Raw genomic sequence first — 13,122 nt, forward strand, 5'->3', positions numbered from 1 at the left:
AAAATGTGCCAAAAACCTTTAAAATGAAGTTTTTCTTATTTTAAATGAAGATTGGGAAAATTTCTTAGAAATGGGAGGTTTTTAGGAACAGAAGTATTATTTTAGCGCCGTCATTACTTTGAACTTAGAATGCACATTTTTAAAAGCATCCCACTGATGCATTTCTCATGTAGCGTTTTAAAAATAAAACTTTTAACACACTGATCTATACAAAGGTTTCTATATCTTATCATGTGACAGCTTTCTCTTACAATGAATACGTTCCAAAAGTTGTAATAAAGACAACCTCTAACTTGAAAACGTATGTACATACGAAGCCCAGAATCACCGGCCTGTCAATTATCTTCTCATCTCGAGAGAACTCGGACACCTCTACCGTTCACAAGGACGTGCGGATGGAACTGCGACCATCGGTAAAGGGCCGTGCGCTCGGCAGCTCGCTACTGCAACTGACCCTCGTTCCGGGGACAGACGCTGTCCGATGTTCCAAAATGTTACACCCGTACGCTTCACAAAAAGCCTAACTGGGACAGCTGGTTCTACTTCCGCTAGCGGGGCGAGACTCTGCAGAGCTGCCCGCTGATCTCTCCGCAGCGTGAAGCCGGGCAGACTCCGCCTCCAGAGACACGAACACACGCACGCGGTCCCTGCATGTCGGACTTCCTAGTTCAACTTAAAAACGTCATGCAGCTGTTTTTACTGAAATCCGTCCTACTTCTGAGCCTGAGCACTCAGAACAAAGCATCAACTCTGACCTAAATTGTTGCAGTTTTTCTTTTCCTGTCAAGAGGTGACCTTGGTGCACTACAGCTGAGTAAAATCCACTGACTCAATCCGAAACAGGCAGTAATAAGGGAAAAAACCCAAATGCTTTCTTACACCCTAAGAAATACAGAACAGAAACAGCGCCAAGGGAGTCCAAGTCAAGGATTACGTAGCAAAGGTGCAGGGCAGCCCTGACGTGCATGGGACGAGCGCATTCCGTCACTGGCTGGAGCGGATTACTGGGTCAAAAGGCAAGGACGCGGAAATGCACTCTGTCAACAGAGAAGGACTGGTGACAGAGCACGCATTTCACGTGAAGGCATGACCCCCAACCCGCCCGCACCATGCTTAAGCACCATTTCCTTCTAGACAGAGAGCATTTAAAGCACAGACATTACCGCACAGGTCGCCGACTACTGCTCTGGGGAACAATCTAGCACACAGTTTCTCAGCCCAGAGAGCCTCAAGCTCATTCAATGGGACAGAGCTCTGCTCCCATCTTCACTTCCAACCTCGATCTTTTGAACTATACCTGCGATCTTTATGGCTACGGGATCCTCTGAAACTGGAACGAGCCCTTCTTTGACTTCAATCTGTTTTTCAGAGACCAGGGGAGATGTGGCAGGAGGGGAATACTTAGTTTCCACAGAAGCCACGGGTGAGGAGGAAGAGGGCTTAGAATCATGAAAAAGACTGGCCCAGGACTTAGGCTGGCTCGCGGGAGCGGTACCCGCCGCAGAGGCCGGGGCGTCGGCAGCAGGGGAAGCGCTCTCGGCTTTAGTGGGGTCCGAGTCCGTGCTTTCCACAGTGTGCAACTCGACTCCATTGGCAGCTGAGCCCTCACCGGAGGATTCAAGTATTTGTCCATTAGCAACTCCAAGGTTTTCAGTAGTATGAGTTCCCATATAAGGCTGAGCCACCGCTGTCCTCAACAGGCTGTCCCTGCCAGCCTCCGCAGAGAGGCAGGACTGTTCCAAGTCAGCCCCGTGGCAGCCCTCGGGCTGCCCTGCAGTCCTTGCATCGCCATCAAGGGCTCCAGGGAAAGGCCCACCAGGCACAGCGTCACTGACGAAGTCCGTGGAATCCTGAGGGCTGTCACAAGTCCTGGGTGTCCCCGATAGGGGCACATCGCCCACGAACTCCGCATCCTCTGAGCCTACGCTGTGTGGGACCGCTGCATTGGCGTGGCCATTGACAAGGGCTTCCGTGGGAAGACCACCCTCACCACCATCTTTCAAGTAACTGTAATATCCTGGGGGACGTTTTTTCTTCTTTTTACGCTCCCTTTGTCCAAGACCACCCGCGACACCATCGCTTTCTAAAACCTCCACCTCCGCGCTCGAACTGCCATCCAGGGCAAGAGCAGAGCCTGGGTACTGGCAGTCCACGGCGCCGTAGGTCGCTTCTTTATCGAGGTCATCAGGGGTCTTTGTGGAGGTTGTGCAGCTGAGAATAAACTCAGGGGCCTGAGGATTCAGTGTGCTGGAAATACTGCGGCTGGGGGCTCTTGGCAAAGCATCACTGGGCTCAATCACTTCATTAACACCAAACTCAATTCTCTGATATTCTTGTCCTGTTTAGAAAGAAAACGATCAGTAAATACGGCATCAGTTAAGAGCACAATTACACAAACTATGAAAGTCTCAATAATTAATCATTTCCTTTTTGAAACGAAGCCCTTAAAGCTGTCTTCTAATTAACACAGCTATGACATTTCATTTCTGTGACAAATAATTAGCCAAAGGTAAGTAGTGACTATAAAACCTCATTTAATTTTAGAGCTACAAAAACCAGAAGCCCATATTCATTTTCCATTCTCAGGGAAATTCTAAGGGAGACTTTCAGAAAGTAGAAATTCAAATGAAATTATAATCAAAAGCAAATACTATTCTGCCTGTCTACAAACACCCCTCACTGAAATCTAACTTTATTGGCTTACTTTCTGAGACTAGGGTACAGGTATTTTGAACAACTTCACAAGAAAAGCATGACGACTAACTTAGGGATTTAAAGTCATTACTATATTTATGGCTCCCGCAATGAGTGTGATTTAGTGGTTCACAAAGTCCGCACTATGCCCAGAATCCGCGCTCTCGGCACAGGTGCTCTTCGGGGGCAACACTCTCTCTCCAATCCGCCATCCCCGACCTCCTCCTGCAACCTTCGCTGCAGTGTGCGGACAGCCTCGCTGAATGCGTTAAACTGTGCCCAAAATCAGCTCCTAGTGGACCAACTCCGAGGGTGGCGGCCACACTTCCAAGAACACCAAAGGACAATTAGGACTGCAAACTTTTTAAAAAATTTCTTTGGAACCCTTTGAGACTTCCCGCCAGCTGGCTCGCAGGAGCACAGGCCATGGAGACAGCACATGCACTGCGAACCGCACGCGTTCTCACAGCGTGAGAATCACAGTCTCAGGGTCGGGTGCGCCGTGGGACGGGCTGCGTCTTTCGACGGACGCATCGCGCACCGGCTGAAGCGGCTGAAGCAGCTGAAACGACTGTCAATTCGGACGCTGCAGAAAGGACACATGCCTTCTCGTTCATCCGGAACGCATAACTGCACACCTCTCCGAGTCTAGCACAAGAGGCCAACTTCTCAAGGTGAGTATTCCAAAATAAACAGACCGACCAGTCAATAAAACCATACTACCAAGAGAACGTGCTCCGCTACAAATAACTGAATACTTCTGACCTTGGCAGTCTTTCCACAAACAGCCCGAGGGGCCCATCGTGGGCAAGATGGCTGGGGACGGGGACGCCACCAGTCCCCTAATTCTTCACCAGCTTTGTGACCACACCTCAGGGGGCGGGGCTACACCTTCCCGACAGCAAGAAGTTCCTGGGAAAGGGATACAAGGACGCCCGCACCGGACAGCACACTGTTGCGCTGTCCCCAGTATGAACATCGGAATCCATTCGCCTCTGAGCACTGCTTTTTTCCCTTATTCTGAGAAGAATCACCAAAGAGAACTGATGTTCTCTATTAAGACACCTAAAAGTAAAGTGTCCGTTCGATTTCAGGCACCACTCTCCCATGATGCTTCGAGGGTGCAATGCCACTCCACGGGCGGACGTGGCTGGGTGCAAGGCACGGAAGAACACTCCCCATGGGGAGGCCACCCTTCGCAGACGGTGGCGTGCGCCGAGAATCAGGACATTAGTATGCTTTGTGGCATGCAGCTTGTGCAAGATCCTGATTACTTCCAACAGACACAGTGTCTTCCACACTGCAATCCTTAATCTTATCATATCACAGAATATTCTAGATCAGGAAAGGACATTATGGAAACATTATGCTACGGTTATTGCCAAAGCATCTACCCCGTAGAGGGTCTGAGTGTACACAGAAAGGCGGAGAGTCCTGCCCAGAACAGTCCCTCTTCTCACCCACAACACGTTTCACGGACACACGTGTGCACCACACAGCAGAGGAGTCAGCACAAAGCCCAATCTGTCGGCTGAAGGTGTGGTGAAAGCCTGCAAACCCAGGCTTGAAACACACAGTCAGTGCATCAGGTGAATGGGGCCTCAGTGCTCAGGCCATGCAGACAGTGGGGTAGCTGGGGGAAGGAAAACCAGCTCAAATAAAACAACGCCATCCTAGCACAGCATTCTGCTAGGCACGCTCCCTGCGGCGCCCAGGGTGCTGGGCGGGCCACACGGTTCACGATGCTCGGGGACTCCCAGAGACTGTTGTGCCCATCGCTGTCCGGGAAGTACTGTTTACGTGGCTTCCTTGGCTGATTTCTCCAGTTTAACAGAGCACTGAGCTATGTGCCAGGTGCTTAGGACCACAGAGGGTACAAGATAAGACGGCGAAGTCCTGGCTCTAGGAGCGACAGTGAGCGGCAGGAAACACCTCGGACTGAAGCTGACAGTGCAGAGGCAGGGCAGGAGAAGGCCTCAACAGCCTCCCAGAGAGGATGCTTCCAGATGTAGGAAAGAGCAACCAAATTCAGTCAGAAGCCACAGGGAAGTCCGTGGAACTGGCAGGAGAGCTGGCTGGAGGGCTGGGGGGAGTTAACTCCAGCTCTAGGATCGGACTCAAAAAAGCAGAGGTATAAAAGGCGCCCCTGAAAGGGCTCGCCGTAGCTCCCCACAGTGGGCGGGAGAACAAATCATCCTACTCATTCACCCAAAAACACACTGACGGTTTACAACATTCCAGAAGTACAGTGCGCAGCTGCTGGGCACAGAGAAATGGGTGATCCTGATACCTGCCACCCAGAGCCCAACTGTCTGAAGAGGGAGGCAGACGTGTTACCGGCTAGCGGGACAGGCACTGTGAAAGAAATAAATGTCACAGAACATGAGAGAACAGAAAAGGCCCCAGGGAAATGCGCCTTTAAGCTGCCTTGTCACTGGCAGCGTGAGCCGGTGGCCAGATCCCAGCTGTGTTTTTGGCAGATGAAAAGATGGACTTGAGAGAAGACGAGCCACGGGGCAGGAACTAAGCCGAGAAGACAGCCTAAAAGGAGGGGTGCGGTCTGAGGAAGGGAGGGAGAGGCCACGGAGAGGAGCTGGTGGAGCCTCCAACCTGCAGCCTGGGCCCCGCCGGAAGACGGTGAGGCCATGAACTGAACGAGAAAGAAAGGAGTAACACAAAAGGGAAAGCGCTGAGTAAGCCACCGACGCACCCTTCCTACGCGCCAAGTACTCGGGGACGGACGGCGGCGGACTCGGCGAGCAGGGGCTCCAGAGGCTGGCCAGCCAGGTAGGGCGTCCGGACCCCTCCAGCTCACTCCCTTGCACTCTTGTCCTCAGCCACCACTAGAAATGCTCCTTCTTTTCCTTCTTCTTTTTAAAGGTTATTTAGTTATCTATTTGACAGAGAGAAAGGGCGTGAGCACACAAGCAGGGGGAGCAGCAGGGAGAGGGAGCAGCAGGCAGCCCAAGGTGGAGCTCGATCCCAGGACGCCGGGATCATGATCCGAGCTGAAAGCAGACACGTAACTGACTGGGCCACCCAGTCGCCCCTAGCACTACTCTTTCCCTCAGCCTCCCAGATCACGGTTTCCTCCAAACCACCAAGGACACTAGGTGCTGTCAACTCTCTGACTCTACTGTACGTAAAAAGTCTGGACAGGTTCTTCAACTTTTATGTTTAAATGACAGTGAAAACCCCGTTCACAGGTCTGACCGTGCTAATGGAACAGAGAACCAGGCCCCTGGCTCTCAAAGCAAAGGGTCCCCATCTGCTTCTCCAAGCCCAGCAAGGGCCTTTAATGATCCACACGGTGCACGAGGCCCCACAGCTCGGACGGACCTGCGCCCCGGCCTTCTGCAGCACGCAAACAAGCCGCCAGGCCTCAACTACACAAAATCACTGAGCACTGTCCCTAGTAATGAGCTCTGTATCTGGGACAGACACCAGAAAAGTAAGAGACCAGGAAGTAAAAAGGTCCTGACTTCCCGAAAGCATTAAGGAACAGACTGGGACAGAAATGAAAACTGCAGAACAGATCAGAGCTGTCCGCCGAGCCCTGCAAAGAGCACGCTCTCAGAGAATCACCAGCTCGGCCCGCAGCAGCCTCTACAACCAGAAGAAAGGCCACTGGGGAACTTTTACCAAAATCACTGGCTGTAAAGGACACGAGTGTGCCGCTGACAACGGTCGAGAAAAATGGCCTCAAACCACCATCCCCATACGTGAACCTGGAACGTCTAGCAGTCTGAAGCACAGAACACACTTCACTAATCAAAACGGTTCAGAGATCAAACATGCTAGTTTACAGCAAAAACCACAAGCAGTCGGGGAACATTTATTCCCCAAGTATGAAGCAGGAGGAAAACGTGACTTCCGAACAGCCGGCCCACCCAGCACACAGGGCCAGAAAGCGCGTCGGGGAGATAAAGGAGAGAAGCAGCTTACCGTCGGGGAGTTCGTCGGGATCTTGGGGGCCACAGAGAACTGTTCCACTGTATGGAGGAAGCTGCACAGGGAAGTGGAAAACAAATTTTAACTCAACAAAATGTTCAAACCCAACACATTCTTTTTCATTAAACTCTTTATCCATTCAACTTTTCTCATGACTTTTTTTTTTTACCAAAATAACACAGGCAGTAAAATTAAATCACCTTCATTCAAGATAAAAAGTACCACAGGAATGATTTTAGAAATTGTCCTTAAGATCCAAAAATGAGGCAAAAAATGAAAATAAAGATTCCAATGGACATGTAAGTCAACTACAATAAAATACCACAATAAGCCCTTCCTTTCGTAGGATGTTAGAAAATGCCCACAGATACCACAGCCACTTGCCCTGGGCCACTAAGAGAGGTGAGTCCTAGTGACCCCACATCTGTGCCCCCTGCAGCACTGCACGTCTGCTCGGAAGGACAGGCCGGACCCCTGTCTGAGAACTGCTGTGCCAGGGGTGTCCACAGCTGATGTCCCCAATTAACTCTCAGCAGGCCGATTCGATGGTCACAGTAAAGAAGTTCTCTCCCCCAGGGAATGAGTGCCGAGTAAGAACCTGAGGAAACAACGGGCAGTTCAAAACCGAAGGCTTGCAGGAATGGGAGCTGCACGTTGTCCACTGGGGGGCGCCGGTGATCTTCCTGCCGACACAGAAGCAGCCATTCTGGGTCTGTCTGGGGCTACACTTGGGCCTTGCGCCTGCAGCACAAAGGCCACTCAAACGCTCACACAGTGCTCCAGCATTCACCGCGGGCACAGCCACTTGGAGCAAAAAAGGCGCGTCTGAGCCGCAGTCAGGTTCCTCTCCCCCTGCAAGTCACAGAGGAAGTTTAGCAAACTCCCAGATGCAGAATGCCTTCTGTCTCCCTCTCAGTGACACCACGCTGTCCCGGGTGATGGAAATCCATGCAACTGTGAGGCAGTAAAAGTACTTGGGTTTTTTTTAATAAATCACACTGCATTTACACAAAATGTCTTAAGTGGCAGAGGCAGGACCTGAAAACAGACTCCCTACCCCAGGACACCCCAGGCAACACTGCCATTTTCTTTTTGTGTTTACAAAACTTAACCAGAGTTACTAAGCTAGTAGGAGTGCGGCTGTAGGAATTAGTGTGGGAGTGAGTTCAGGTACAAAAGAGGGGAGTGCGTTCTGTCTTCCTTACGCTGCAGGCACATGGCACCTTTAATTCAACAAAACTTCACCATTTATAAGATGCCCCCAGGCTGTGGAAAATGTGTATTTATGACAAAGAATTGCTCAAAGTTCCCTCTTTTGATTATATAGCTACTTCTAAGAATACAAAATTATAAAATCAAAGCAAAAACAAACTCTCACACGTGAATTCAAGGTGAGCAATGTAAAAACTGAAATCCAGTTATATTAGACGCACAGTAAAATCCACTTGGTTTGAAAACAGTGCTACCGTCTTGTGAAGTCAGTACTCAGGCCCTTTGATTAGGAAAGTAATATTTTCAACAAATACTGTATGATATCCCTTATTTTTGCAATCTAACAAAAAACAAAACACAGAAACTTAAAAAAAAAAAAAAAAAAACCCCACGAAGACTGGCCTGACACCAGCGAAGGCCGAGGCAGGGGAGCGGGGAGCCACGGGGTCAGGACTTCCACCACACGCCACCAGCAGACACGCACGTCCCGGATGTGTAACACACAGTATGCGGATCACGGGCAGCAAACCTAATTGTAAACTTTAAGCGTGGTAAGAAGCCAGGTTTCAACTGTTCCCACTGTAAGAAACAGTAATTACATGAGACTACAGCTAACGTTACAGCAGTCATCCTGCAACAGAAACGAGTCAAATGTATCAAACCAGTACACCGGAAACGTGACCAAGATCTTGTATGCTAATTATATTCCATAAACTAAATGAAGTGTTTTAAAGTCTTTTTGGCACTGCCACTATTTGTTCTTACCCTCATGACCCTTAAATCTCTCCAGGAAATCCATGAAGACACAAACCGCCGGGAGCAACAGCGCGCCTGCGGCGGAACCCGCGGTCCTGGGCTCGTGTGTTCAGTGACACGTTAGGATGTGTTGCCTCAAGTGTTGCGTTCTGGAAGGCTCAAGAACAATGAGCCTTCTCTCCTTATTTCTGAACGCTAATGACAGGATTATGACTGGGATTCAAAATATGCTTGTCCAATAAATTGACAGCTTTTTTTCCAGTTGGAAAAATTCACTTTAAATCGCGATGGCTTATAAACTAGAATTCAGCTGTAGAAAAGCTATGTCACCTTTAAATCTGTATTAATATTTAGGATCACATAAAGAAATCCGCTGAGGTTGTTTCTTCTGATTCTTTTTTTTTTTTTAAGATTTTTTTAATGTATTTATTTGAGAGAGAGAGAAATCATAAGTAGTCAGAGAGGCAGGCAGAGAGAGAAAGGGAAGCAGGCTCTCCGCTGTGCAGAGAGCCCGATGCGGGGCTCGATCCCAGGACCCTGAGATCATGACCCGAGCAGAAGGCAGAGGCCCAACACACTGAGCCACCCAGGCGCCCCTCTTCTGATTCCATTAAACTGCTGACCACCCTATCTGGCCAGTGGCAAGCTTTCAAACAGGCTAACTAAAACAAGAGTCCAAAACTCAACTGAGAGGACCAGGGCTTCAGCTGAAAGGTAGAATGTTTCTACATTTTAACACCTGCTGACTCTCAAATTTTGTTTTATCAGTTCTTGGCCCCAAGTAGAGACAAAATGTTTTCTCAAGTCCCTCACAGCCAAAGAAATATATGAAGTCCAGGGAGGGGTTTTGTGTGCACCAGGAGCCCAGGGCAGGAGCAGTGCTGGTCAGGGCTGCAGTCATGTTCAGTGCGAGATAAAGGCCCAGCCAGTGACAGCGCAGCGTGGGGAAGAGAACATCACTCCCACACCCACCAATCCAGCCACACATCACCCCGTGAACTTATTATATTATTAGTACACTGTGATTATATTATTAGTGCACTCAAGACTCCTGAATTACATTGGTTACAATACTGAGAAAGATGGCTTGGCCCAGTCACTTAATTAGCCTGCGTTTCCTTTTTGCGGGTTACGGGACGAACCGTGTGTGATTTTGATAGAAACGTCTGTCAATGCGTACTCAAAAGCAAAAACACAGAAGACCCCAAGATGAGCAAGACTTAGATTTCTGGCTATAATTCATTCTGATAAGACAGAGTCACTGTTTCTCCAATAAAAAGTTTGAGGTAACTTTACCATCAACAGCTTTATCCTCTTCGTTGGCTATCCACTAAGTACTTCTCCACACACTAGCGATTTCCAAACATTTCTGTGAGGCGGCTAGACAACCTCCATTTTCTCATTTAAGAAAGCACAGTGTGGGGCGCCTGGGTGGCTCAGTGGGTTAAGCCTCTGCCTTCGGCTCAGGTCATGATCTCAGGGTCTTGGAATCAAGCCCTGCATCAGGCCCTCTGCTCAGCGGGGAGCCTGCTTCCTCCTCTCTCTCTGCCTGCCTCTCTGCCTACCTGCGATCTGTCTGTCAAATACATAAATAAAATCTTTAAAAAAAAAAAAAAAGCAAGCAAGCAAGCACAATGCAATAGAGGAAACCGCTTGAGATTGCCTGGCCTGCTTACGCAGCAGAGTGATGAAGGAGCCCAGCTTGTTCAGACTTAAATATGGTACCTTTTCCACTTTCACATCACAGGAAAACCCAAGGTTTTATTCTGACACTTACTTGCAAACAGGCACTCACAAACCCACGCAAATGCACACACTTGAAAAAAGCTTTTGTAAAACAGAAGTTGGGCTTTATCATTTTTTAAAACCGTAACTGCAAAAAACACAAACTGTCCTATTCCTGGCAGGTGCCCCTGTATCTTACCACAATTCGGCAACAGAAATGTCTTAAAATTCAAACCATTAGAGGAGTATATAGAGTAGAATCTCAGGTAACACTAATGGTTGGGAAATATGGGATCTGGCTATGTTTTGCCTAATTAACTTTGGTGGTTTTTTCGGTTTTGGTTTCGGTTTTGGTCAGGAAACACTAAACTTCAAGCCTTATTCTACAGAATCTAAAATGGGCAGATACATTTTATTGCCTTAGGAAACACAATGTATAATTTAGCTTCATGGTTCCCTGGCTCATATCCTTACATTCCTTAAAACCTTAACTGTTAAGGGCGCCTGGGTGGCTCAGTGGTTTGGGCCGCTGCCTTCGGCTCGGGTCGTGGTCTCGGGGTCCTGGGATCGAGTCCTGCATCGGGCTCTCTGCTCGGCGGGGAGCCTGCTTCCCTCTCACTCTCTCTGCCTGCCTCTCTGCCTGTGATCTCTCTGTCAAATAAATAAATAAAATCTAAAAAAAAAAAAAAACCTTAACTGTTAACATCAACGAACACAACAGACGGAGATGGCACGGAACTGGATTTACTGGTTTTCTAAAACAAAATCTGATACAAGCTTTGTCTTTTTTGATTTCTTCCCTTTTCCTAAAATGAAACAGGAGAAACCAATAAATCCTTCACTCGTCTGTGCAGCTGAACTAACACTTTCAACACGCTGTCATTTAATCCTTCCTCCACAGCTCCAGAAAGAGCTTAAGAGTTCCAGAAGCCAAGGTAAAGCAGAAGCACTGACCAAGGCCAAGGCTAGCCCTGTGGCTCCTAATCTAAGGAGTCAGCCTCTCCTGCTCCGGTTTTGAAAAAACAAAAAACTCCGTGCAAAAACACCCCACACGCACTTCACTACCATGGACACTGATTAGGGATCTAAGTGGCCGCTTAGGTCTCATCAAATTAAGAACAGTTTTACTTGATTCGCACCTACTCCCTGTCACTCCCCATCCCCGCCGCCCTTTTCCTCTTCGATGCAATCTGAACAGTTTTCACATTCACAATGCGAATGTGAACACACGGTCCGGGTAAGCTGTTATTCAACTAAAATGGATACCATTACTCACGTAAAGAGTGGACATACAAGGAGACTGAATGCCAAAATACACCAAAATCACGCTTAGGAAAACTATCATAAAAATTCTAATTCTCCTATAAATTAACCCATAATTTTAACACAGTTCCAACTGTAATTTCAATAGGATTTTTCATGAAACCTGACATGCTGTTTATAAATTCCCAAGGAAGAGTTAAGGATGAGGGAGGATCAGAGTGCCTGGGGGGCTCAGTCGTCAGGCGTCTGCCTTCAGCTCAGGTCATGATCCTGGGGTCCTGGGATCGAGCCCCATCTCCCTCTTCCACTCCCTCTCCTTCTGTTCCCTCTCTCGCTGTGTGTCTCTGTCAAATAAATAAATAAAATCTTAAAAAAAAAAAAAAAAGGATGAAGGAGAATCAAAACACTTCTGAATAAGTATAAGAGGGTATATGCTCTCCCAGAAGACGGACTATAGAGTTGCAACCATTAAAATGAGTGGTAAGAACACAGAGATAAGGCAGGAGGGCCACAGCCACGGGCACTGCAACTAATGGCCCAGTGCTCAGCGAATGACGCCGGGACCGGCCGCCACGGGAGAAACCGTATCAGGGCTGCACCCCACAGACATAGCAAAGTCCGCCCCAACTTTACCATACACTACAGTGGAAACAAAACCTTAAATCTTTTAGAAGAAAACCAGTGTCTTTATTACCTCAGACAAAGAAAGTATTTCTTAAAGACATTTACAAACCATGAGGAAAAAAGCCAATATATTTGACATTTAAGTTAAAAAACGTACTTCCCTTATGCAGCAAGAGAGATAAAAGTGCATCATACGTGAGTTCAAAAGCCCTCGTGCTAGAACGAGATACCTGTAACATGCAAAACCAAAGACCGCTAATCACGTAAGTAACGAGAAAAGGACATTTAATTAAAAATGTGGACAGGAGAGACAGGCTTAATTCAAGAAGTGGAAATCTGTACGGTCAATGGGCACAGGCAAGCAGTGACACAGTTCTCAACGACGTCACCTGAGAACTGTAAATTAAAACAATGAGAATCCGTTCATACCCATCAGACTAACAACATTTTTAAGTACGCCTATACTGAGAAGCAGCAAGAATTTTTTCTTCAAATGAGACAGTGAGAACGCTCGTGCACTGCTGATGGGAATGCAGACTGTTACACACTTTGAAAGCAGATCAGCGGTCTCCAGCAAAACTACAGACGCTTACTGCTTCCCCGCTGACCAGTTCCATTCCGAGGGCCAAAGCCTGGAGAAATCCAGAGGCACGTAAAATATGTTTACTGCAACATTTCTGCAACCGTGTACCAACTAAAGCCCACAATGGTCCTTGTGAGGAGATAAGGCAAATGAGCTGTGACAGCTGTTGAGAGCAGCTCTACCAGCGCGACTTAGCAATTAAAATCAAAGAGCAAAAAACAAAACGTATCGGCACAGATAAGAGCAATTAATACGTTAGTATGAAATAAACCTCAAAACGATGAACACACAGTTGACCCTGGACACCATGGGTT

The 13,122-nt window shown here is 48.1% G+C and overlaps 1 protein-coding gene across 1 annotated transcript in view; it reads right to left on the reverse strand.

Annotated features, from left to right (window-relative positions):
• Window positions 1-13,122, reverse strand: part of USP10 (ubiquitin specific peptidase 10) — a 71,510-nt gene that overhangs the window by 25,822 nt on the left and 32,566 nt on the right. The window contains exons 4-5 of the mRNA XM_045987439.1: window positions 6,640-6,700; window positions 1,298-2,338 (exon numbers count right to left, since the gene is read on the reverse strand). Of these exons, the coding sequence (XP_045843395.1) occupies window positions 1,298-2,338; window positions 6,640-6,700 (1,102 nt within the window). The remainder of the gene's footprint in view (window positions 1-1,297; window positions 2,339-6,639; window positions 6,701-13,122) is intronic.

The sequence above is a fragment of the Meles meles genome, chromosome 19, assembly GCF_922984935.1.
Source record: "Meles meles chromosome 19, mMelMel3.1 paternal haplotype, whole genome shotgun sequence".
Taxonomy (NCBI): domain Eukaryota; kingdom Metazoa; phylum Chordata; class Mammalia; order Carnivora; family Mustelidae; genus Meles; species Meles meles.